The following is a 26,447-nucleotide window of genomic DNA, read 5'->3' on the forward strand; positions in this document are numbered from 1 at the left end:
TGTCATAAGGCTTCTGTAGTCCATTTCATTGCGCTAACACCATGCCACTGTTTGCAATTAGAGCAGCTTTTGAATGTGTTTTTATCTTTGATGACTCTCATGCCAGCAAATATTGTGCAGTAAACATGCTTTCTCAATGTCTCGTTATCTCCTGAGAAAAACTGTACTGTCAGCATCTATTCTTTATGTTTTTTCTTACTGATAGCCATTTTCAGTTTCTTTAGTAAAATTAAAACATAACACCCCATGTCACAGACTCCATGGTCCCGAACTTTGGAGCATAAGTGACTGTAAAAAAATGCATTTCCTTTCACTTAAAAAAAAAAAAAAAAAAAGTGACTATTAAAATAACATGTAGGAGTTCGTTTGACTACCTCCTGCACTCCCTTCATCATTTCCTGAATGAGAGATGACCTCTGAAAAGGAGCATTTTCTTCAGTTTGTTCTGCTTCAGTAATTTACGACAAACCTTTGAACAGTGAGAATCTTTATCATTTCTGGACACGTGTTTCTATAAAAGGCTTTTCCCTGACGGGCACAAAGGCTATCACAATCAGCCGTCCTGAACCATCTGGACAAAATATGAAATTTGTTGGTGTAGGTGTTTCTTTCTTCATTCTCTTCTCCCTCAGTGCCCTTTGGAATACAGGTGAGTGCCTTCAAATTTTTTTCTGCTTTAAACTACAAACTTTTTTGACTTCCGAACTTCAGATATATACTCAGTTATAAATTACTGATACCATTTGTATAAACTAAAGCAAGGGCACACAAGCTCGCACTTATCAGTACCATGTAATTTTCAACCCCTTCTTCTGTTACTTCCAGTAGGATAGTGGATCGTTTTTGTAAGTAAACAGACTATCTGGAGAACACTAACTATTTTTAAAGATATATGTGAAATTTCTAGTTCCCTTTGTTGAACAAACATTTCTACTTCTGTGACAGGTAGGTGTTCTAGTAGAGAAAGAAGACCTTTATTTCTGACTACTATTCCTGTTCTCTGACCTATACTCAAATATTATGCTAGCATGAAGGAGGCAGGCTGGCAGAGATGGGGAGGAGGGGAAGTTGAGGGAAGGTTTTATTGCCTTTTAATTTTCTTGCTTTCTCCACTTTACTGAAAAACAGCCTTCCCTGACGTTCCCCTGCCTTCACCCCCTCAAACACAAACAAAAAATATTTGGCATTTTCTCCTCCTTTTGACAGAAACTGTCCTCTCTGAAACTGGAAGCAACGGCACTTCAGCTCCATCAGGTGTGACCTGTTTGTTGGTCCAACCACTACCCAGGATAACTCCCCTTTTCCAAAGAGGCAGATACACATACTGCATTCACCACATTAACACAGCCAACCACACAGACTAACACAGTCCTAGATTACCTAGGTCATCTCAGTCTGTATTACTGATATAGTAATCCAAGCAGTCTGGATTTTGCAAGATTCCACTCTTGAAAGGTCCACAATGCTCCCAACTATCTGTGCAGTTTGTCTGCCTTGCTCAACTCCTGCTGGACAGTCTCTGAAATCCGTTTCTTACAATGTTACTGTAACTTCTGTCACCTTCTCATTGCTTTATTTCTTGTGTTCATCAGTTTTTCATGTCATGTCCAGTAGTTATTTGTGGTCTGTTCACATAGACCTCATTTGAGGGCATAGTCATCTGTCCGCCTACTTAGTCATTTTAACATCTACATTGTTAAGGTTAGACTTATTTAAAATGTACAAAAGGATGACATTTCAGAAGCTTTTCATAATTTCATGTTGGAACACACTTTGTCTCTAATGTTAGCTTTTCATTCATCTAAGAGCACTAGCCTTCTGTTCTCGTTGATCCCTGTGTAGGGTTGACAACAATAGGACCCCTTTCTGGTTTGCTCAGGAACTGTTTATAGAAATAACTATGATTAATGACAGTATCTGGGAGGCTGCTCTGGAGATTTATCTTTCTACTAGTTATAAAAATACCCGTGCGGTTGGTGCATTATGTATGGTCTGGGAGGTAAATAAGTGTATTTAAGTGTATTATAAGTGTATCTAATCAAAATGAAAGGTAATCACATAATGCACAGGCGATTACTGCCATCATCTAAATACATTCTAAAATAATGTTCATCTGACATAAACAGCCTGTTTCATTTACAGTAGTTCTTTAGATGTTTAGATGTTGTTTCAGAGAACATCTAGAGGAGTTCAATGACATTTCTATGTTTTTTGTTGTTGTTTGTTTGTTTGTTTTTCTTCCTTGTCTTGTTCTTTAATAAGGTGCTCAAGACTCTTGCTCACAACAATGTGGAGAACTTCTTGGTACCTGTTCTTGCCAGGTGACGTGCCAGTCCTTGGGGATTTGCTGTCCTGATTATAATGAATTTTGTCTTCAGATTTCTCCATACTCAGGATCTCTGATGGGAGGCAAAGACATTTTGATTGAAAATACAGCTTTTAATAACTCTATGATAACGTGCAGGTGGGCCATGATTTTATATTCCTCTACCAAAGGGAGGTTACCCTTTCTAATCTCACTTTTTTGACAATAGGTAATTACCACAAAACAAGACTTGTCTATGCAAGAGTGAAAAACTTACCTTCTAGAGTTGTCAAAATTATGAAACATGCAAAGGTTCTTTTACCGGTCACCCTCAAAGATACATGTTGTCTGTATTTCTACACAGGATCATTTCCTGTAGGTCAGATTATTGTGAGATACAATCATTACTCTGTTAGTCCTTCTCTGAACATATCACAACAGTGACTTTTTTAAAAAGACTTCCTTTCAGAGCTCTTTGATGCTAGTATTTTTTTAACATTCCATTTTGAGAAACAGAAATATTAATTTGTTAAACCCTAACAAGACTCAAGCAACAAGAACAGAATGTATACAGGGCATTTTATCTTTTTCCTGTAAGACAAACCCTTGATCCTAAGCATGTAAGTCTTAGGCACACTGAATTTTACCAGCCCTAATGTCCTGGCATTCTTCCCACAGAATGTTCTGAGTCAGATTCTTCCAATCTGCGTAGCAGCACTCAAAAAGGTTTTTAGTTCTTCGTCAGCAAAACCTTTAACTTGGGTATTTGGTCTGTAAAATACAACCCTGTAATCCTGTTAATATTATAACATCACCTTTGTCTTCCTGCTATCCCTCTGTTGTTTGTTACTAATTTATCATGTCCCACCCATAATTAAATAGTAAATCTAAGGCTAGCAGTTTGCTCTGTATTTTTGCAGTGCACAGCATAATCCCCACTGCTGTAACAAGCACAAAGTACACATGAGCTTTTCCAGTTTATATTCACTGCTACAAGCAAAATAGCCACGGGACTTGGAATGATCAGCACATGACACAAGGTTGCATAACGAAACATAACTGAGACATTCAGAATTCTTCTCTCAACAGGGGCTCTGAGAAATGTTTTAAATATCAACAGGTTCAAGAAGATAATCAAAACCAATGGCTTTGTTGATAAGGATGGAAAAGCCCACTGTATCTCCCCACTGCTGTATGAAACTGGTTTCATCCCCTTTGAAGTTTCTACAGATGATGGGCAGACATTTCCGTACTCTGGAACTTGGTTATCAGGTTACTAAAATCTGTGATAACACTCTTCTATCTATATTCTTGCTCCACAAATGCAAGATTACATGAGCCTTTCCCTTTTGATCACTTCTCTTCTTCCTTAATGTTTGACATCAGAAAAGTCATTCTTGCTCCTGTCATGGTGATTCTTATTTTGAGAGATGAACTTTACAGTGAGTGAGTTCTGCTGCTATTCAGCATCAGCAGCATTAAGTCAGAAAAGGTCCTGCACAAAAGTGAGGCTGACCAAAACAGTTTCCTTTTAGTAGGTATTTCTGTTAGAAAAGAATTACACCCTCATGTTGTAATCTGAGGACTATGTCACATGTTAGTAGGGGTTGTATTCTCTCACCTTCAATTTACTCTTTTTGTGTCATTCATCATGTTAGAAAACATGCACAGAAGAAATGCTGCTAAATCTTAGATACTACAGTGGCACCTTTTCATTGCTATGTGGAACAAAAATTTCATTAATTTTGTCCTTTTTATTGTCATTAATTTTGACCTTTCGTGTGTGTGTTCTGTAAACCAGTACATCACAGCAAAGTTCCGGATGAAGAAAAATGCACGTTGGTAAATGAGACAAAATGGCAATACTATGGCACCTCCAACATTGATGGAAACTTAACTCTCACCTGGACACACCAGGCACTTACAGCAACCCATATCAACATAGAAGTCTGGGGTTACCAAGAAACAGGTAAAGTGATACTTTTCGTATCTGTGCACAAGCAGTTGTCGGTTGTCAGCTTCTGTGCAGAGCTCTGTGCATCATGCTGTCACTTTCTTTGAAGATTCAAGAAGATATCTGCAAGTATAGATAACTCATGCCAGTAATGACAGCTTTTCTCTTAATTTACATATGGGTGAAAGCATCTAATTTCAATCATGTAGCTAACTATTCTTTTACGGCATCCAAAAATACTTTTTTCCTTTATGTGGCAGGTGACAGTTACTCGGAAAACTGGTTTGCCAAGTGGGAATATCTTTATACTTTGGCAAGAGAAACCCCTAATAGTGGGACATTTTCTTTCATTCCTGTACCTGCTAAAGCAACTTACAGTACTTGGGACTTTGGAATTTTGAGAATTACACCCAGCACCTATTCTGATGGGCAGAGGCAAGTACATCATAGCATTCATTTACCACAGGTACCTTATTGCTTTTGATAATTAAACTGCAGTCTCCTTTGGCTTTTAAAACCAGGATTCAGGCTCTGTTTCTCATGAGAAAAAAAAAATAGTGTATCCTCTTCAAAGATTATGCCACTTGCTTTTTAGGCATAGACCTCATCTGAAGATAAACATATGATTATGCAATTACATACATTAATCATCAAAACCTAAAAATTATTAACCAACATACTATTGAAGATATCTCATAGGAGATACCAAAGTTCATTGCTCATTTTAGGTATGTTTTCTTTATCTTCTTCTTTCTAATGGGAGTAATTTATGTGAGGCTTATTGTTGCCTTGTTGCAATTCTATTTATTTTATTTAGCTTTGGTTAGTTTTGATTTTATTTAATGCCAGTTTATTTCATATTTATTTTTGCTAACAGAAATGATTTGATTTCTATGCACTACTTGAACTATTAGCTTCCTATATTCTACTGATCGTTGTTATATTTTTTAATGACCTCATGATCACTCCTTCAAATACAGTCAAATTAAATTATCTCCACAAATCTGCTAGCAAAGACTTAGACTGCATGTTGGACTTATTCATTACTTGTCACTGATGCTAAGTAGAACTTTACAAACCATTTTCCCATTCTTTTGTACCACGTTGATTTCACATACACATTTTAGTCCTCTGAGATTGCTGCTTGATTACCTAGTTTAATGTACATTTCTTGTTTTCAGTGTGGTGGGTTGAATCCAGCTCACGCATAATCCCCCAGTCACTCACTTCTTCCCTCCTAGGAGGATGAGAAGAGAATCAAACAGGCATAAGTGAGAAAAACTTGGGTTGAGACAGAGACAGTTTAATTATTAAAGATGGAAAAAAAAAAAAAAAAAAGAAAAAAAAAAAGTAATGCAAAGGCAATCAACCTCACAAGCTCACAAGATCAATGCCCAGTCAGTCTCCCAGAAACTCCTGCTTTGTGACAGCCCTTCATCCTCCCCTGCCTCCAACCCCCTCCACCTCCATACCCCAAGTTTTATTGCAGAGCATGACATTCTGTAACACAGAATCTCTGGTCAGTTGGGTTAAGCTGTCCTGGCCATGTTCCTTCCCAGCCTCTTGCTAACCCCTATCCTACTCCTCTAGGGGAAGAACAAGAAAGATAAGGCCTTGATGTCATGCAAGCACTGCTCAGCTATAGCCAAAACATCAGTGTTTTACCAACACTGTTTTGTCACAAGTCTAAAACATGGCACTGTTCAGGCTACTGTGAAAAAAATGGTCTCCTGGCCAAAAGCAATACACTCAGTGAACTAGGACATGCTGATTTTTGTTACAGCTGTAAAGGAGGCCTTAAATGCAAATTTTTTATTATTAAAAAGAATATTTTCCCACAGGTTCTTCTCTGCATTTATTTATATATATATATATATATTTTGTATATAAACCTTTGCATTCCTACAAATGTTAAGTCCACTTCCTTTATTTTCATTAGCTATTTCCATATGATATTTGGTGATAGATCTCTGCAAGTGCTTCATACATATCCTGAGCTTGGGCAGATGCTCCTTCATAATTCTTCCACGTGTCTATGGTTCTTGATATAGATAGTGTGGCCCCTGTAAATGCATGAAGTTCATGGGTTTCGGTGTTAGACCATATTACTAATACATCAGAAATTACTTCCCCATTTAGAAGCTGCTAACTACACAAGGGTTACTTTTTCTAGAGAGTTTATTATTACATTTTTGGAAACTATTCTTTTCATGTATAGTTTCATGAATGGATAGCAGAGTAGCCTTGGAACATTTTGAGGATTCTGAATGTTTCTTTCCCTATTTGTTGCTATTGGGCCTGTTAGTTCTGAGGCACAGAATTAGGTTCTGATAGAGAATCCAGATTTTCTTTGTTCTGGCCAAAAGGAAACATGATGTGAAAAGGCATGAAGAGACTATCTGTATCTAAAAAAGTTTCATGTAAGCCAGAATCACAAATGCTAAAATGTATTTCTGATTATAACATACTTGCTGCATGCTGTCATGTCACGCTTTAAATGAGGAAAATTTTGATTTACTGTAAATTTTTGCAGGAAAAAGAAAACAGTGGCCTTCATAATGAAAATCAAAACAAAACAAAACCCCCTTACAAGTTGTACAATTATACATAATTCTAGTTAGTCATTAAGACAGCATGGCTGACAAAACAGTGCTTGTTTATCTATCAAATCTATTTTTTTGGCTCTTTTTTCTGCAGCAACATTCCATCAGTCTGGAGCTCAGCGCATGCATTGGCTTGGCACCTTGGGGAAGACTTCAGAAATGACCCAGTTACATGGGCAACTGCAAAATGTGTAGAATGGGACAGGAAAGAGGAGAAGCTTCCAAATTTTTTGGAAGAAATTATAGATTGCCCTTGCACCTTGTCACAGGCAAGAGCTGACACTGGAAGGTTCCATGTAAGTTATTAATCCATCACTCTGGCCTATTATAGTTCCAAGTAGAAGTTTAGGGACTGACATACTCTTCCCCATAGCTCTGTTCCCTCTCTAAATGTCATTACAAGGAAATTAAATTATACTTAAATTTGCACAAGTAGCATGACAAATAGCAGAGGCAGATATAGTTTATTCAGGCAGTTTAAATAACAAAAATCGCTGTTGGACAGCCAACAAAAAACACCTTTAAATGGTATTAAGACAATGCTTCCAGTGGTAGATGGAAAATGCTCAGAGAGGACAGTGAACCATGTAGAGCTGGGAGCACAGATGACTTCTTCAAGGTCCTACAAGATGGCAGTCTGTGTCTGTAGGTAATATATCCTATTCTGGAAGAAGCAGCTATGTTTCTACCTAGTATATCATAACTTGCTGTAAATCTTTCCATCTTACATTTTGGAGCTAAAGTCCACAGCTATAAACCATTATTTCCTGTCTCCTTCCTTCCTTCTTCTCAACTTGACTGTTAACAAAGGACTGATAAAAGCCAAGAAATCAGTTGCTGTTTAATTTATGCTTTCAGACCTACAGTACTGTGCTGAAGACCAAATAGGGTAACTTTCTCACCTGTATACAATACCAATGATGGCAGTGTGCTTATGCATATTAAAATACATATGTTAGGTATTTTTAGTTGCTATAATTTCCTGGTTATTAAACTCCAAACATGACATGTATTTTAGATCATACACAAAAAAGCACATGAAGAAAAAAGAATAGATACACTGCACTGCCACTGTCTAAAAGCGTAAGACATAAGATAATCACTGTGGCATATTCTGTGTTTGTCAGAATTATAGTTGAGTCCTCCATTTAGCTCCATCTGTTCTTCAAGGTCTGTTGTAATAGACTGCAAAATGCTGAAGTTAGACTAACATGTTGATCCAATCACTTCAGTACTAAATTCACTGGTTTTCCTATAATTCTGTGATACTCAGCACACAGCTGCAACCAGTTTGTTTAGACTTTACATATAACTGAGAAATAAAGGGTTGGGAGAGGACCTAAAAATAGGAAGGACAAAATGAAAGCTTCATTAAGCAGAACACTGTTCTTTTTCAGACAGATTATGGCTGTGACATTGAAAAAGGGAGCGTGTGTACTTATCACCCTGGTGCTGTGCACTGTGTAAGAGCCATTCAAGCCAGGTAAAGAAAAAAAAATGAAACTGCATTTTTTTTTAATGATTTATTCTGTCTCAGAGATAGCAGTGTCACAGAAGTCACAGAGGTGTTTGGACTCTCAGCTCTCAGGTTCATAACAATCACTGTTTCCCTCTTATTAGTCTTCATTGCTGAGATTAAGTTATGGCCTTAGATTTACTAAGCAATTAATTACACTGTGCTGGACGTCAGGATACCTAAACAAGCACTGCTGCCAAAAAATTTGGTTAGACTTAATTAAGCCTTTTTTATATGGGTCTACTTTAGTTCAACAAGTTATTCTTTGCACTTGTTCTATCAGAACAATTGTAAACAGTACCGTGCTTGTGTGGCTGAAAGTTCCTACAGAACTTTCTGCCTTGGTTAAAGTTCCCGCCCTCATAATCCCTGATCTGGTCTATTTTATAAGAGCTGGGAAGGAAAAAAAAAAATTACTGACGTATCACTTCTGGATGTCACATAGAGTAACCAAAACATTTAGCCACATCCATAAAAAGACAATAGGTAACCTGTAAGCACAAATAGACTTTGCAGAGCTGAATGATGACTTTTTTCTCTCTCAATTTCTCAACCAGTCCTGTGTATGCAGCAGGCCAGCAGTGTTGCTATGACTCCACAGGGGCCCAAATCCTCACACAAGATTCCACAAGTGGCAGCACACCTGATCGAGGCCATGACTGGGGTTCACCACCTTTCATGAAGCCTCCCCGGATACCTGGCTTTTCCCATTGGCTTTACGATGTCATCAGCTTCTACTATTGCTGTCTGTGGTCTGATAATTGTCATTTCTATATGAAAAACCGTCCCTCCAGTGACTGCAGGACATATCACCCGCCTCGAGCTGGTAAGACCTTTAGAATTCCATTATGGATTATAGATTTTTTATACAGTTTTGTCTTTTAGAATGTTTGTGTATGTGTGTTGTATCAGTTAAGAATGCGGAGGGCACAATATCCTGTAGAAAATTTCCATGGAAGGTTTCAATTGATCTGTCAGTGGCAAAATCTGTGTTTTTTAGCTGTCCTGCAAAATGTTCAGCTTGAGTATCTCGTTAACCCCTGGAACTTAAATAGCTGAGGTTTTGTAGTCAATGTCTATGGCTTCCTACCATCAGTGAGCTCTTCCTCAAAAATAAGTTAGGGATGGTTAATGACAGCTTAGCAGTAGCTAGAAAAAACTGTAATGCTGAAAAATGCTACTCATATCAAACATGGAAAGTTCTAGCATTTATTAGTGTGTCTATTTTTCCTCCCCATTGCTTTTAGGAAGTATCCTTTGAGTCTTGCCATGGCTATATTGCTGCCACATGTCTTGCTTTCTTCTGTGTTGCTGGTGTGCTGTGGTATCTGGTAGGATTGTGTCCTCTCTTAAAGAAGGAAAGAGCAAGGACTCTGTGGTCTGCTTCAAGCAAAGAGGAGAAAATTGCAGAGGGCACTGAAGGAAGTAGCTAAGACATGACGTGACACAACATGAATTTCTCCCAAGACTAGCAATAGTGGATAGTGAAAGTCTCGTCTGATAGTCCCCCATGAAATTTTCCTGTCTGGAAGCAACAAAGGACGGCTTGTCCTTAAGGAATATGGAGCTGTGAGACAAGCGTGATAACAAAGCTGGCAGGGCAGGGTCCTTGCCAGTCTGGGGTCCAGTCCAGCTGTACCCAAGCAAGGTGAGCAGGGTGGACACAAGGAAGGCAGCAGACATCAGCTGAGGAAACAGATCTCCATAGAAGCTTGTGGTGTCAGGACAGGTCCAAAGTTAAGCTGAGAAATCTCTGCCAGAGGGTCCAATATCCAGTCCAGAGATTGTTGGGCAAGTCTATAGTAATAAGACATATCTGAGGACAAGCCAGAAAGTCACTCTGCAGTCTGGGTCCAGATCAACAGGGTTCATGGCCAGGCACAGGCATGGCTGTGTTGGAGATGGAGACAGGTACACCTGCCTATGAGGTAGCGCAGTCAGGGTCTCAGGGTCCAGACTGATAGAAGCACTGATAGCAAAATACTCACCAACCAAGCAGTTAAGGACCTACCTGTCATATGGGTGTCCTTACACAGAGATTCATACCTCAGACAGGAAGGAACAACTTCATCATTTTTTGCTCTGGGTGATAGGGACCTCCCAACCTCTTTACTATTGTGGTAGGCAAAACCAAGGGTATCTGCTGAATGCTGTAGAGGCTTTGGGGCTGAGGATCACAGTCATTTCTCTCTGTTCTGGCCAGATGAGACCCATTCCATTTCTCCTATTGTCACTCTCAGCTACGTATGAAAGCTTCCTTCCCTGGTGAGCTGCATCTGGAATAGTCCTGCATTTGTGTCTAAGTCCTCCTCTACATTGTGTGGGAATTAGGCTTCTAACTTGAGAGTGAGGATTGTGGTAGGGAGTCCACCAGGTAAACATTGTTCCAGATAAAAGTATTTTAAACTGCAGTTCTAAGTGTTGGCTGATGAAGACGAGTAACTGGAACAACAACTGCTGTTCCTACAGTGCTGTTCAAGGTATGTTACAGCACTGCTCGAGTCACATTTACATGGATCAGGCTTGTGTTTATTCCTTTGTTTAAATACCGGTCTTTGGATCACCGCAATGGCTCTTTTTTTTTTTTTTCCCCTCATATGAGCCTAAGAAAAGGAGTAATAGATTGCAGTCTTTGCTTGTTCTTATGTCTCTTTTTGTTTTTAAAAAACAGCATCGGCCTTTGGGGATCCCCACTTCTTCACATTTGATGGTCTGAACTTCACTTTTAAAGGACAAGGGGAATACACATTGGTAGAATCTGATCTCACATCCCTACGGGTGCAAGGAAGGACCCAGCAGGCACACTTTCCCAATGGTAAGTTGGTAAGAGGGAAAGCAGTGATGACAAATAATAGCTTCTGAGGATGTTTGATTTTCTCTTTACAGCATTCCTCCGGGCTTTCCTGGTCTTCTTTTTCCTCTAAACATTTCCCAAACTATGACTACTGTCTCTCTGGGCTGTAACAGTGTTCTTTCTCCATTCCCAGACAGATTAACACCTTACACTGATGTTCTTATGAGTGGAAACAACTTTTTTTTTGTCAATGTACATTTGTGTGTTCTGGCATTCTGCTGCATTATTGTATAAATATGGACATTTCATTGTAAAATAACTGACAAAATAATGCGTTAGTTGCACCATGTTTAAATATGTATTTTAAAATGTAGTTGTGAAACACAGCGTGTCCTCATAGGCATTCAGAGTAGGGGCAGTATTATCAGTTTAACTCTGTATTTATTGACTCAAGACAGAAAGTAAAAACACAGGAAATCAGTAGTTAAAAGAGAGCTGATTATAAGTCAAACATTAAAATCTTCCAAAAGCATATTTCCTGCTGTAAATAAACAGATGAATCCTGGATCAATCACAGATTTCAAACTGAAGTCAGTAATGCAGAGTACTAATTGAGAACAAATTCAAGCATTTCTTCAAGAAATTTGAAGAATTTCTTCAAGATTCTTCTGTAATGATTACGAGATGCTGATATATCTTAGGCAAGTCAATAAGAGCAAGCTGAAAATAATCACCTGTGAGATAATGTAAATAATTCCAGAACTAAGTAAGAAATAATTTGTTGGATAATGGTTACTGATGAGTTGCAGAAGTTACTATTAGGATCTATTTTATGTAGTATAATATGACACGTTAAAGAGAGGTGCTTAGGCATGACATGGTAATTCTGGTGTGATCTGAAGGAAAGGAGGCCTCTGAGAAATACTGACGTGCAAATGAAGCAGTCATCTTCATCAGTTGGAGCAGTCATCTCTTTTTGGCCCAACCCATATGCATGCAAGGAAATTAAAATAAATTTTTTGGTATGCAAGTGCAAAAGTACTTTAGAAGTATATAACAATACAGAAAAAATAAACACTTCTCTGAGCTTTTCAGAAAGTCTTTTTAGATACCCCAAACTCACAGAAAAGTTCAGAATGTCTGATGAGAAGTTGCTTAAGGGTGTCATTCTGTTTTGTTTTTGTTGTTTTCAAAGGTCCTGTTCTTTTGGCTTATTTGTAAAACAAAACCTAGGGCAGAGGAAACTGTCTGGAGGTACCTTTGTCACTTGAATGGGTAGCTTGCAAAGGAGCCTGTAAGAAGGAGATGGTCTTTTACCTGCATTTTGAAAGTAGGGAAGAATAGGACATGGAATGGGAGAATGCTGTCCTGCTTCTCAGGACAATCTGAAAAGCTTCATATCAGATACTTTGATTTATGCTGTTCCTGGATCTAATGGTACAGAAGGAGATCAACTGGTCTTCTTACGTATCTCTGCCACCACCATTGGGATTAAGAATTTAGAATCGCCAGACCCTTTTTTAGCAGTAAACATTCTGCTTTCAATATACTACGTTAGCAGGAGACTTATACTGTGGGCTTCAGTGCAATATGATTTATATGTTTAGCAATTTCCTGAAATATAAATAATCATATTTAATTACTTTTAGGAAATGTCTGTTTGTATTCTTATTGTTTTATTGTCTGTATCTGTAAACATTCTATATTTATTTTATATGATGTGAGGTATCTTGAGGGATTGGTATTTTTTGTTCGGAAGGAACGGAAGCTCAGGTGACAGGCTTGTCTGCAGTGGCCATGCAGGAGAACAACTCTGATGTGATTGAAGTACGCTACTCAGAGGATTTGAATCTGGAGGTACTCTTGAACCAAAAGGTGGTCAACTTCTCTGAGCAAAGTTGGATGGACCTGAAAGGTTAGTTACAAATATCAGCTTTGAAACATATTTTATTCCTGTGAAATACCTGTATAATTAAAAACATCTCTAAATGCATGTATTTTGATTCTATTTTCGGTGTACTTTTGAGAAACAGAATACAGGTCACTCCAAAAATAAAGTGTGAAATAAAACAAAGGGCAAGTGATATCCCAGATAATTAAATCTTATTTTATTATTATCATCTGCCTTTCTTCAGTTTAGTTGCTGCCAGATTGAGGCAGAATCAGTGGTAATGCACAATTTGTATGGGCCTTGGTGAACAAAATGGAGAGCATAGGGAAGAATGTGATTTCCATCCAATCTGCCTTGCTGGCCCTATTTTTATACTAACCCAGTGCATGGATTCCTCTTGCCTTTGAGACTGATTACAGCTAGGCTCTGGACAGGAATATAAATGCCAGAATTATGGGCTACAATTCTCCTTCCTAAAAGCATGCTACAGAGAAGCATAATGTGGCTAAGTTCCCATGGAGAGATGTAGCAGCAAAAACATCAGATCCTGAGACCTTCCTGCTTCTCATCAGCATTTCTAGCAGTGACACCAACTGCTGGAACTTCAGCACTGACTGGGAAGAGGCAGAGTTGTCAGATTTCTCAGTAGTCTGGACTGGCATATTCTTTTCTCTCAGAATGTACAAATAACATAAATGACAGCCTTTACCAACACATGGTGCCTTCCTGAACTTTCTGGGATGTGTAGTGTATGAAGGGAATGCATACAATCCTGGCGATGATACTGAGATATTTAACAGATGGCTTCAATGCCCACTTCTTCCATGTCATCTTTCAGTGGTTTGTGGAGCAATTGTTTTCCTCCTCATTCCATGGAGGATGAATAGAATTAAAAACTCTTTACTCGTTCTGCTTTGAGCCTAGTGTATTTAATGCAAAGAAACCTACCAATCAAAATGAATGATAGTGAAATACAACCAACGTATACTAAAATATAGATGAATTTCACAATCACACATCAGGAGCTCTCTGGGTTGGTCAGATGTTACCCCTCTATTCTTCTGCCTGAAAAGACTATGAAAAGTTGTTTTTTGTTTTTTTTTTTTTCCTCCAGGGGTGTGATCATTTGATTACACATTATAAAAAATTTAACAGTGAACCTTCTGCTCAGCAGAGGAATTTTTCTGTGGCTATCACATATTATTCCCCAAATGGATGGAAAACATAAGGAAGAGCAGAGGGAAGGAAAAAAATGGGACAGTGATGGAACTTGGATAAAGAGCTGTAATAGGGAAGTTTTGACAAGATGATCAAGAAGCAGAGGAAACCTGCGACCAATGAGAGCAGTGTTTCCAGCTCACAGCAACTCTGTGATGTAATTGTCTCATACCCTAAAGTTTCTGCTCTGGGACACTGTCAGAAGAACATGCAACTTATATCAAACGTGGGCCTTTTTTTGCTACTGCTCTGTAGTAGCCATCTTAACACATTTGTAGGTGTATGTGTTGCTCCTGCCTCGGCAAATTTTTAGGGCTGAATTCCTATTGTCTTCCAAAAACAGATGGTATGGAGGTGTGACCTCCTTTTAAATGCTTCTCAGAATGTAGCCCAGAGAGGAAGGAGGGAAATGCTTTATAAAAAATGTTTAAAACTGATGACACATCAACCTGTTCACTTTAGATGATTAGTTGTTTTGTCCTCTTCCTCTCATTGTTTTAGGTCTCTTTCTCCATTCTACATCTGATCAGAAGATTACAGTGATGTTCTCTTCTGGGTCTGGAGTAGAGATAAGGGGAAGTGGAGGATTCTTGACCCTGACAGTTTTGCTCCCAGATAAGTTTATGAATCACACACAGGGTCTCTTTGGAGTGATGAATGGTAATACAGAAGATGAGTATACCTTTAAGAATAAAACAACCATATCAGTTCATGCAAGTCCTCAGCAGTTGTTTGAATTTGGAGCTAATTGTAAGTGATTTCTCTGGTCTATTATTACATTTGTTTTTATAAATTCAAAGCCATTTCTGATTTACAGATCAGAAAATTGTCTGTGCTAAGCAACCTATTCGGGGGGGGGGGGGGGGGGTGAAGAGAGAGAAGTGAGTGAGAGAAGTATGCTCTTCCTTACCCAAGTGGGTAACATATTGAGCCAAAATGGATGAAGACAGAACCATGATGAAGATCTCTGCACTTTGTTCCATCAACAGTGAGAGCTCATATTTCACTGCTTACACTTTCAGAATTCCATCTACAATGGTCAGTGGAACATGACATCCTGAGATTGAAGTGTTACAAAAATCCAACAATAGTCAGGGTCAGCTACCTTTTTCCAGAATATTACTAATGTTTCCATTAAGTATCTGACAGTTTTAAAAATCAAGTATTAAAATAAAAATTAACAATTGCCCTAACAATTTTCTTTAAAAAGGCAAGGGGTGTGAAAGAATATTTGCTTTCATTCAGTGAAAGTGATTCAGCTGTTATATCTAGCCTGAAGCACTAGATTGGTCTGTGTTCCTTCTCATGTCAGGTTAGAAGACGGATCAGAAGAAACAAGGTACAAAATACCCTCTGGCTACCATTTGCTCTCTGTGTCAAGCACAGTGTAGCTGTATGCCATCATTGAGATCATACTCAAAAGTTTCACTGCTCTTACTTCAGGAATTTTCCAGTTCCTCTGAATGAAAATATAAAACAGTGCCATGGCAGCAACAATACATTTAGGGATACACAGGATCAGGATTTGTGTTGCTTGTAACATTTGGTCTAGCTAGCTCTGTCTGAGGTACTTTTTATCATCAGTTTTCCAGCAGACATCTGAATTTGTCATTACATAAAGTTGTAGCTAAACATTTATTTGGATCCAGTTTTAACAAATTGATCAAAGACTAACTCTAGTATGAGATTAAGATACTGCATGTAAAAAGGAAAATAATCTTGAACTGTCAGGAAGAGGTACTAGATATGACTTCATGGGTCTGTTCCAGCTGTAGATACATTTAAGTAAATAAACACCTAGGTTAGTAAGTAGCAGGAGGTGATATAGGTCTGTAAGCAATGTTACCTATGAATCTCTCTTGCTTTCTGTCTCCCAAGGGGCCGTTGACAATGGAACTTCTCTCTTTACTTATGACACAGAGTTCTTATTGAACAATTTCTTTTACGGGGAAAAGCACAATACTTCTTTTCTGCCAGTGTTCTTTCCTTATGAAGACCCTGCTGATCCCTTGGTGAAAGAGATGGTCTCGGTCTGTGACTCTGACCCATTCTGCAGATTCGATGTCCTGACAACAAGAAGTCTTCAAGTGGGAAATTTCACAAGATTATCTCATCAGAATCACAAGCAGTTGGTAGAAAATCTAAAGCCGGGTGAGACAGCATTAAACGAACTATTCCTTTCTGCAAGTCATCTAAATAGTTAAGACCACGTGATGAGGCTTTGCTCAACTGCAGGTTCATGCATCTATGAACACATTTATCAGGTGTAAACATCCTTGTACCAGAAGAATTTTAACACGTAGGTTACTTAGACAAACACAAAATACATTTTTTTCCATTTCTTTCACTACTGAACCACTGTGTAGAAGAACTCTTCATTTTCTGTGACTTCACCTTGGAATTAAAAATAAATACATCTGAAACTATTTTTTTAGCCTAGAAATCTTTGTCTTCCTTTGTGTTGCCACTCAAATGCCATTTGAATAATTGTAATTGAGATTTGCTAGTGCAAACACTGAATACTTGAATCTGATTTTTTTTTTTTTTTACTAGTGATTTCTTGTGGCTGGCTGGATCATCCAACCAATGGAAGAAAAAATGGAACAAACTACCTGCTGGGCTCAACCATCCATTTCACCTGCAATCAGGGCTATGAACTCACTGGATCAAAAGAAATAATCTGTCAAGTGACAGGAGCCTGGTCTGGAGACATACCTAATTGTATCCTGAGAACAGGTCTGCTTCCTTTTAAATGTTACAAGTTTTCATCAGAAATCATTTTCATTAACCAGGCGATCTCAGTATACAATGTCGGCCCTTGACAAAAGCAACTTCTTTTATTTGGGAAGACATTGGACATGAGATTCCGTAGCTTCTAAAAAGACTAATATTTAAATCTAAATAACAGTTTTGCTTTTTTATTATTATTATTTTTAATCTACTCATTCTTAGGACTTGGGGCTATATGCTTCTGTTTCTCCAGTTGTGGCCTAAAGGAACTGTTCCTCAAGTGGCCAGTCTAAAATAATTTACAAACTCAGTCTTAGAAAATGGGAAAGCATAATCACTTAGCTAAAATTATTCCATAACATAGAAATACATAGGCTATAAAATGAATCCTTATTTATAGCATTATTTTAATGTATTTTTCTTCTGTAAATGTGTTTTTAGTAGTTTTGAAAATATGTAATTTCAAAATTACAGAGATTATTGAAATCGTCTAGTATCAACATAATTTGAACTGCTTTTCAAGAACAAATGATGGTACAGCTCCCAAGCATTTATTGTCATCCTTGGTTCTGCCATTGCTAATTTAATTTTAACTTTCTTTGCAACTGGGGCAAATGTAGATCCAGTCTAAGCCATCTGGGGGGTGGGTTACAATTTCACGCATTATAAAATGAGCCTTTAAGAGAAACTTTGCAGAACAGGACCTGGGGATCTTGATGGATGCAAGCTGAGTATGAGCCAGCAGTGTGTCCTTGCAGCAAAGAAGGCTAATGGTATCCTGGGCTGCATTAGGCAAAGTATTGCCAGATGGTTTGAGATAGTTGATTGTTCCCCTCTACTCAGCAGTGGTGAGGCCATGCCTGGAGTGCTGGGGACAGTTCTGGGTTCCCCAGTACAAGAGACATGGATGTACTGGAGAGAGTCCAGTGAAGTGCCACAAAGATGATGAAAGGACTGGAGTATCTCTCCTCTGTGGAGAAGCTGAGAGAGGTGGAATTCCTCTACCTGGACAAGAGAAGGCTCAAGGGGGGAATCTCATCAATGTCTATAAATACATGAAGGGAAGGTGCAAAGAGAATGGCCCAAAGGTCTTTTAATTGGTGCCCAGTGCCAGGACAAGAAGCAATGGGAACAAATTGAAACAAAGGAGGTGCCTTCTGGCATCAGGAAACACTTTTTTTGCTGTCATGGTGACAGAGCTCTGGCAGAGGTTGCCCATAAAACCTGTAGAGTCTCTGTTGTTGGAGACATCCAGAAGCTGTCTATGTATAGCACTGGGCAAATGGCTCTAGGTGATCCTGCTTGAGTGAAGGGACTGGGCAAGATAACCTCCAGAGACCCCTTCCAACCTCATTCTGTGAAATTCGTTACTGAACAGCCTGTGATAACAGAGGGCAGAGAGCAGACATAGAATCCTTGTCTCTCCCTAGGCTTCCCTTTCAACACATGTTGAAAGCTTCCACTCTTTATGGTTCCAAAGGACTATGCTATTTCAATGCAAAATGTGTTATTCTTTAACAGTAAATTCATTGTGAATCATGTAGTATAATATTTGTTATAAACAAAAATTCATTACCCCTCTTGTGTCAGTATTATTAGATTATCAATTAGCCTGGAATTTTTAGACTTAGTACCGGTTCGTCTGTCTCTATAATTTTCAGAAAATTGACTCATATTTCCTAAGTTTCAGCTTCGATCTGTTCCTGCACCATGTATACTCCAAACATCCTCAAGATGGCAGTGTTTCAAAGCACCATTGTGATGCAAGACCATACATCATGTTGAAACACTTTTAATGATGAGTTAATTATTCCTGAAAGTACTCATCAGATAAATCCTATCAATGGATTCTCCATTCTGATCACCTTCCAAAAATCTGGAAAGTGCACAATACATCAGCAGTGAATTCTTGGCCAGCAGAAACTTTTATTCTGCTTTTGAAGGCCTGTACCAGTTGCTTATTTCCGACACAATGTCTCATATTTAGTGTTATTAGTGAGATGATCCACAAATGAGTTTGAGCAACAGACTGCGGACTTTAGCATACAAAATAATCATTGAACATTTGCACAGAACAACTGTAAAATATACAGTGTTACTAAATTTTAAATAGATGAGTGAACATTTTTGGATTTTTTTTCTGGGGGGGGACCAGCTAGTGATAGTAATCAGTACACAACTGATTCTATTCACAAAAGCCAATCTCAGTATTGAAGCTATTTTGTAAAGAGTGAAACTAGAAGTATTTCAAAACATTTATGTTTAATATGATAGACCAGAGTATACAGAGTACTTTAGTTAACTGTTGAAAATATGTGAGAAATTTAGCAGATAATTTAGCAGATAATTTAGCATGCTTCATAGTTCACAGTAATAATAGATCATTTGTCAAAAGACTAAGGAGATTGAAATCTTTACAAAGTAAAATCAGATCTTAGAGTCAGTGGCAGAATATTTTGCCAAGCTGAAAGCTAAGAACATTTTTACATTGCTGCCATCAACTGCATACATACTGGTTAGGAGCCAGTCAGTCTCAATAAGCAAACTGGATGATAACATTTATACTAGAATAAAAGGGACAAAAAGCCAGCCTTGAGAGATCAGAGCAAAAGAGCTGAAAGATACACAGAAATTAACAGCATTCAGAATGAGGGAGATATGCCACTGGCAGATAAAAAACTGAATGTTTTCCAGCACATGGGTTCCTTAGAGAAGGCATACAACAACAAGGTGTAAAATTATTTTTATCCAATTGTAAAAACAGCATTCCTTACTATTTGATATTTGGGGTTGTAGTTCATTTGTAGAGTGAGCCAAAAATGATAATTTTTGTCAGCCTCAGGAAACTGGAGTATGGCAATACTGCCCATAGCAACAGGATACCATAATCAAGACAATATAAAATTTCATATATAGTTCTTCACTCAGTTTTTCTTATACAGTTCTTCACTCCGTTTTTGTATCTGCTGTGCCCCAATAATGGCATTCTTATCTAGCCTGGTTCCTCCACTTGTATCAGAATATATGCTACTGGATATCAGTATCCGTATGAGAAGATTATTTTTTGACAGGTCCAAGTCAGAGAATGCAGGTAAAACAGTCCAAAATTCCTCACTTATATCTAAACCTCTAGTATTTTTATAGCATGGATATCTAGTACTTTCTTTCTGCTAAATACATTTCAGCCTCCAGTCTAAGACAGCTGAAATTCAGTGCCAGTTTTCCTTGTGCTGATTCTGGATTCAGCATAATTAACAAAAAATATTTTCATGGTGTTACAAACAATTATTACTTATGCTAACTTTCCTTATTGTTTTCCCCTTTACATAGCAACATGCTGCTGTTTTGCCAACACCCATTTTATTAATCTCTTTGATAGAAGGCCTTTATTAATGCCAAGAAAATTCTGGTAAAATTAATGGTCAGTGCTTCCAAATTTCTGGGCGCCTGAATGGGTGACCACTGACCTAGCCACTATGATTAGTGGTCAGATTTTTACTTGCAACATGAACTGTTAAAACAGTGTTTTTTAAAATAATGACTTCCTTCAAGCTGGTCAAGAACACAGGACACAGGCCTCTATTATTTTCAGGGGGTACTTCTTTTCAGTGCTGTGCTCATTACACTTGCTGCAGTTTTGTGGCACATCAAATTCAGTCTCTCTACTACAAATCCTAGGGACTTTTAGCTACATGCATTTATTTTTCAAAAGCTAGAAAAATTACATTGAAGGAAGGCTTGAGAACTCTGAAAACTGGATAGGGAGAAAAAAAAAAAAAAAGAAAAAGAAAGAAAACTGAACATCAGTTACTTTGCAAAATCCATTTCTGTATTACAAAAAAAAAAAAAATATGCTTTTAGGCCTGCATATTGTTACTTTTGAGTTTTGCTTCCTTGAATTAAAGTTTCCATGGAAACCCTCTGCTAATAATTATTTCTGCTATGCTTTTAATTACAATTCCGCTGCAAGGCTTGCAAGTACCTCAGCAACCTCTCTTCATAGAATATCACATAGAGGGAGAAAACAAAACCATCCAGCAAAAGCAGAAGGGAGACTTTAGCAAGCAAAATGCAGGTTAAAAAAAAATGTAAAATCTTAGCAATATGTATACATGTATATTTTGTTTGTGATATTTGGTGGTAAATGCAATCTGTTTTCCTCTTTCATTTTTGCACTCCATATTTTTGGCTTTAATTTTCCAGGCTCTGTACAAATGCACTTCTTTTGGGAAAGATGACAAAAATCTCATTAATTTTCTGCACTTTTTTTTTTTTTTTTTTTCAGATGAGGGTGCAGAAGAACATTAGGTTTTCTGATTATGGAATTATCTGTCTGTCATTTCCAGGAGACTGGCTGCAAAACACTCTATAATCAAGAAAAAGAACCTGAGACTAACAACTGAATACAAATATTTCACTATAAAGACAGGTTACCGCTGAGCCAAACAAACAAGGCCAATTGTGGGTTTTCATCACTTGACAAAGATAGGGTACCTGTCAGTAAGGTGTATGTAAGCCAGACAGAAGTTTTGGGGCCTTGTAAGAGAAGTTAGTAAATGAAGGTCTGAGGCCTGTGAAATAGTTTGTGTATCCTATTTCCTTCCTTAAACTTCGGTATAAACCAATTTATACATGTAAGTTAAATTATTTATTCTAGAGTTGCAGAAAAGTAAGTTTTATTATTTTGCCATCACAGGATGCTAAGCAGTTTAGGCAGTTTTTCCTGCAGGCATAACAAAGCTATGGAAGTGCTGGCAAAAAGGAAAAACTCGTGCACCACTTCTCACCTATTTCTAAACAGAATGCATGCTCCCTTACATATGCTTATAATGCTGCTAACAGGCACACAAATAGGGCAGAGCCTTGAATCTACTTTGACCTTAGGACACTCTAGTGTCTCAGAGACATGGGACTATACTTCTCTTTGGCCTTCTCCCATTGAGCCTTGGACAAGATTTCCTCACACCAGGACTTGCAGTTTTTCAGATGTGGCATTTCCCTTAAAGGATACAATATTCAAGAAGCATTGTTTCTCTTCTGCTCTCTTCTGCATAGAGCATTAAACAACAGGTGCAGTTTCAAAATTTCAATGTCAAAATAGGGGCAATTTTTAAAGCAATCAAATTGGGAAAAGGATTGAAAAACTGTCAGTTGTTGGGTTTGGCAGTTCATGTCAGCTGCATATTAGCCACTAACTATTCCTTCTTTGTGTTAGAACAGCTGTCACAGCCACCTGCCCTAACTGTCAAATGTAGGAATTATGTGAGTTCCATTGCTCACTCTGTATTGGTTTGTTTCTTGAACACGATGAACAGTAAAATATGAATGCTATGTATACAATTTTTAAAAAATGTCACACACATTTACACTGAAGCAAATTGATATGAAGACAAATAACATCTTCCTCTTTTGTTGTGGTTGCTGTCTTTTTTCAGATATCAAACAAGTAATTCTTCTTGGTTGTGTATTTGGTATTGTCGGTCTTGCAGTCCTGGCACGTCTAACTTTCCTGTGTAGAAAGGAGAGGTAAGAACTCAACTGAACTTAAAACAAAAACTAACCTGCTAAAGAAATAGGAAGTGCTGTGACCTTTTAATCTGTTTACTCAATGACAAAGAAATCAGACAGGACATTTTCCTACTACTATCTTTTATTGAAAACATCAAGTCTCAATAGTCCTTGTGTCCTGCTGACAGACTACGAAGGAAAGTTGGAAGTTTATTAATAAGGCAATCAAACATGATTGATTGATTGTTTGATTGAGACCGAACAGTATTTTTGGTCAAAATAATCTACTTGAATAGTAAGGCTATCTAATGAAAAGTGTTCTGTTTCAGAGAAGGTGTGCTGATAATACCAACCGGTAAATTGCATTTATTATTTAAGGAATGCATTGCATGATGCTGTAACTTACCACACATCCTTGAACATATTCCCTCTTCTAGGCATGCATAAATTTGCCTTGAGAATGTTTATATCTCTTGTGCCAAAGAGGTGAATAGAATTTAAAGAATATATCAGTTTGCTACCCATTCTTGGAACATTCCTACCAAACAGAAATACACTCACTATATAAATTATTACTTCATAAAATTAATCTCTACAAAATGTTGTGGGGCTAGTAAATACTTTGATGTTTTAGTCCTATGTTTTAAAAGATTGTTATTTCATATATTCTGTATATAATTCATTGTTAGCCAGCATTAACACTTTAAAAAATGTTTTGCTTTGTGGCTTTCCAGCAGGTTCATCACTGCAGAGACCCTTGAAACAGAACACACTATTATAGCTATGTCTGTCACTGAAAATACAGCCCATCGATTCTGTGCTTAGTGATCAATTAACTGTGTGTATCAGAGGGCCAGAATCACTACTAAATTTTCCCCTGTCCTGTTAAATCACGTAAGCATTGTTTTCAGTGCTTCACAGAGAACACTCAGACCAAAAATGTTTTTTCTTCCTTCTTTGTACAAAAACAAACAAAAAGGCTACTCAACACAAGGTAGATAACTGCAGATGCTGATGTTTTTTGCATACAAATAAAAATGCACAGACAAAGGACACCTCCTAAATTTGCCGTATCTTACATGTACTAGATTCCCATGTATATAGCTGACTGGCATAGAGTACTACTATTACAGCTGTATAGAATTCTCACGTTTGGGAGCAGCTTACAGAATTGCTACCCTAAACTCATTGTATATAAATTAAAAATAAATAAATCAGGTCTAAGCTCTTATATATTTTGGAATCTGTAAGTAATTGGCTACCAAAAGTTTATAGTTTCTGAACATTCTGAGAATATTTAATAAAGTCCATAGCACTCAGTGGGGCGTATGGTTGGATAGCAACAGATAATGTAGTCCTCTGTATAACTGTAACAAAATTTGGACAGATAAATCTTAATTAGGCAAGGCAAGGATTAGAACATCAAGTCAATCATCAGCAAACCATCACTATTCTCTAATTTCATCGCATGTTGCTCAAACAGAAGAGATGCTACATCTCCTTCAGTCATTACTTCTGGTAATTTAAATATTTTGAATCTTCAGCAATATATAACATGGGAGAGACATTATTCCTTGCACAGAAATTACACTGAACTGATACTTTAAAAATTGTTTCAATGTTACTATTCCACCTAATCTAGTATTACTCTCACCTTCATCTAAGCAAAAATGTTTCAGTAACTGCTTTAACAGTCATCTTTAGCATTTAAAAAATATATTTTATTTTTACTTTATTTTTCTTTTTTCCCAAGACATGAAGGCAACAAGAAGCTTGTTTCAGAGGTTCCAGTAACATCTCAACAAGAAAGAACAAAATTTCAGAGAAGTTTTTAATGAAATGTGGAGAAAGCATAGCAGAGGAATAAATTGTCCACAGCGACAAAGATGGAAACAGTGGTTTTACATAGTATATTATAATTTAATTTTTGCTTTCAATATAATGACCGTTCAATTGCATGGGAAATGCTAACCACCTTTCAGGGTTTTTATCATGTCAGGCTCATCCTACTATGTTTCAAAAGCCAAGGACAATGCTCCTGAAAGAATCGAAGTTATATGCGTTAGTTTCTTCCATCTCTGCCAGCAGAACCAGAGTTTTGACAAAATCAGAAGAATTTGTGATTCTCTGTACTTCTCTTCTTTTAGTCTTTCACTTGAAAGCTGGTGAAATGAAAATAATCCTACCATATAAAGCTAGCCTTTATCAGAGAGACATACACCTTCTCTGGGGCCATGTAAAGCTCATGTAGAAAGATGTGAAAGTGGATGTAGTCAGATGGACTATTTTGCAAGTCAGGTTGAATTTGCAGATTGTTGGCTTTATGGTTTTTGTTTGTTTGCTTGTTTTAAGTAGGGAGGTAGAGAAACTAAAGATACTTAAACGTGGCATTCTTATATTTTGGAAAGTCACTTAGTACATGCTCTGAGTGGCATTTTTGTTTCATTACTGACCTAATTTTAAAAGGATGCAATTGAAGGGAAGGAGAGGAAGTACCCAGCTCACTGGGTCTGTTTTTTGAAAGTCTTTAATTCATAAATAACTGAGAATTCATGGTGCTGTCAAAAGGCAAGGACAAACTACATACAGGGGGACTAAATGAGTGAAAAACTACAGATTTTACATTATAATGGGATCAAGACAAATTGAAAGAAATGCTTCAGGCTGTGTATTTATAAGTATAAAATTATTAATTACTTATTAGCTGCTGTTGCCATTGTTGTTATCTGTGAACACAGACCACAAGCAGAAAGTTACACAATGCAGATAAGTGATCTTGAATACAGTAAGTTGGAATACAAACAGGAAATTAGAAAAAAATGCTGTAGAAAGAGGAGAGGAGAGGAGAGGAGAGGAGAGGAGAGGAGAGGAGAGGAGAGGAGAGGAGAGGAGAGGAGAGGAGAGGAGAGGAGAGGAGAGGAGAGGAGAGGAGAGGAGAGGAGAGGAGAGGAGAGGAGAGGAGAGGAGAGGAGAGGAGAGGAGAGGAGAGGAGAGGAGAGGAGAGGAGAGGAGAGGAGAGGAGAGGAGAGGAGAGGAGAGGAGAGGAGAGGAGAGGAGAGGAGAGGAGAGGAGAGGAGAGGAGAGGAGAGGAGAGGAGAGGAGAGGAGAGGAGAGGAGAGGAGAGGAGAGGAGAGGAGAGGGGAAGGAAGAGAGAGAGGGAGAGGGGAAGGAAGAGAGAGAGGGAGAGAGAGAAAGAGAGGAAAAGAAAGACTGGCAAATGTTCCTAAGTAACAAACTAGCTGGCTGCTGCCACTGTGCTACAGATTAAAAACAAATTATTGCAACTGATGTACACCCACATACCAAACATGTGTATAAATGGTTGGTGGAGAATGTGGGGTGCAGAATGAAAAAAGGTGGTTTTTGCCTAGGAGTGCTGGAAGACTGAAGTGGGCTCTTGGAGGTATATGAAGTCGATTGTGTGAACTTCATAATCAATAAAGTGTTAAAAATGTGTAAGCCTTCTTTGTTCCAGCAACCTTAAGGAATGGGATGCCAGATAAAATGAAGTCGAAACTGGGTGACTGGGTTATACAGTGAGGTCTCAGCCCTTGGAGAAGAAAATTTTGTTAGTCATTAAATCACAAAGAAGCAATGTTTCATATACCATTAGACAGCATGTACCACAAGGTAGTGCTGCATGCACAAACAGATTTGTAAATGAATGACACTTCATGTCAGTAACAGACTGGGATGGGAATATATGAAATAAATTGGAGTCTGGACATACTCCTGAAAAAAATGTATGTTAATTTCAGAACGCAATTAATTTATATGAATCAGAATTATCTGGTTTAGCCCACCATAAACAAAGCAGTGGTAAAAACAGTGTGCCCCAGCTGTTCTTTCTGGTTAGCCTTGGAAACACTTCCATCACAGCAATCCCTAATTCCTTTGCTGAGAGATATATATAAATATATATATGTAC

At 37.9% G+C, this 26,447-nt stretch overlaps 1 protein-coding gene across 2 annotated transcripts; it reads left to right on the top strand.

The window, feature by feature from the left end:
• The first annotated feature begins 492 nt into the window (after window positions 1-492).
• SUSD2 (sushi domain containing 2) lies at window positions 493-25,389 on the top strand. 2 transcript variants are annotated; one of them, XM_068653884.1, is made up of 16 exons: window positions 502-649; window positions 1,207-1,254; window positions 2,263-2,464; window positions 3,426-3,577; window positions 4,107-4,274; window positions 4,520-4,694; window positions 6,957-7,158; window positions 8,260-8,345; window positions 8,936-9,204; window positions 11,050-11,193; window positions 12,932-13,087; window positions 14,783-15,031; window positions 16,160-16,432; window positions 16,835-17,017; window positions 22,447-22,537; window positions 24,273-25,389. In XM_068653884.1, exons 1-16 carry the CDS (start codon window positions 583-585, stop codon window positions 24,352-24,354), a joined length of 2,547 nt encoding a protein of 848 aa, XP_068509985.1. In that variant the 5' UTR covers window positions 502-582; the 3' UTR covers window positions 24,355-25,389. The 2 variants fall into 2 exon arrangements, with proteins under 2 accessions (XP_068509986.1, XP_068509985.1); XM_068653885.1 differs by lacking the exon at window positions 1,207-1,254 and having other exon boundaries at window positions 493-649; window positions 24,273-25,387.
• Window positions 25,390-26,447: the final 1,058 nt, after the last annotated feature.

The sequence above is a fragment of the Anas acuta genome, chromosome 17 (assembly GCF_963932015.1).
Source record: "Anas acuta chromosome 17, bAnaAcu1.1, whole genome shotgun sequence".
Taxonomy (NCBI): domain Eukaryota; kingdom Metazoa; phylum Chordata; class Aves; order Anseriformes; family Anatidae; genus Anas; species Anas acuta.

What these genes read in the sequence shown, in the direction of transcription:
- SUSD2 (XM_068653884.1), top strand. Translation starts at nt 583, where the DNA reads ATGAAATTTGTTGGTGTAGGTGTTTCTTTCTTCATTCTCTTCTCCCTC. An exon ending in CAGTGCCCTTTGGAATACAG is followed by an intron (nt 650 to 1,206) that starts GTGAGTGCCTTC and finishes TCCTTTTGACAG; the next exon opens with AAACTGTCCTCTCTGAAACT. An exon ending in CTGACACTGGAAGGTTCCAT is followed by an intron (nt 7,159 to 8,259) that starts GTAAGTTATTAA and finishes GTTCTTTTTCAG; the next exon opens with ACAGATTATGGCTGTGACAT.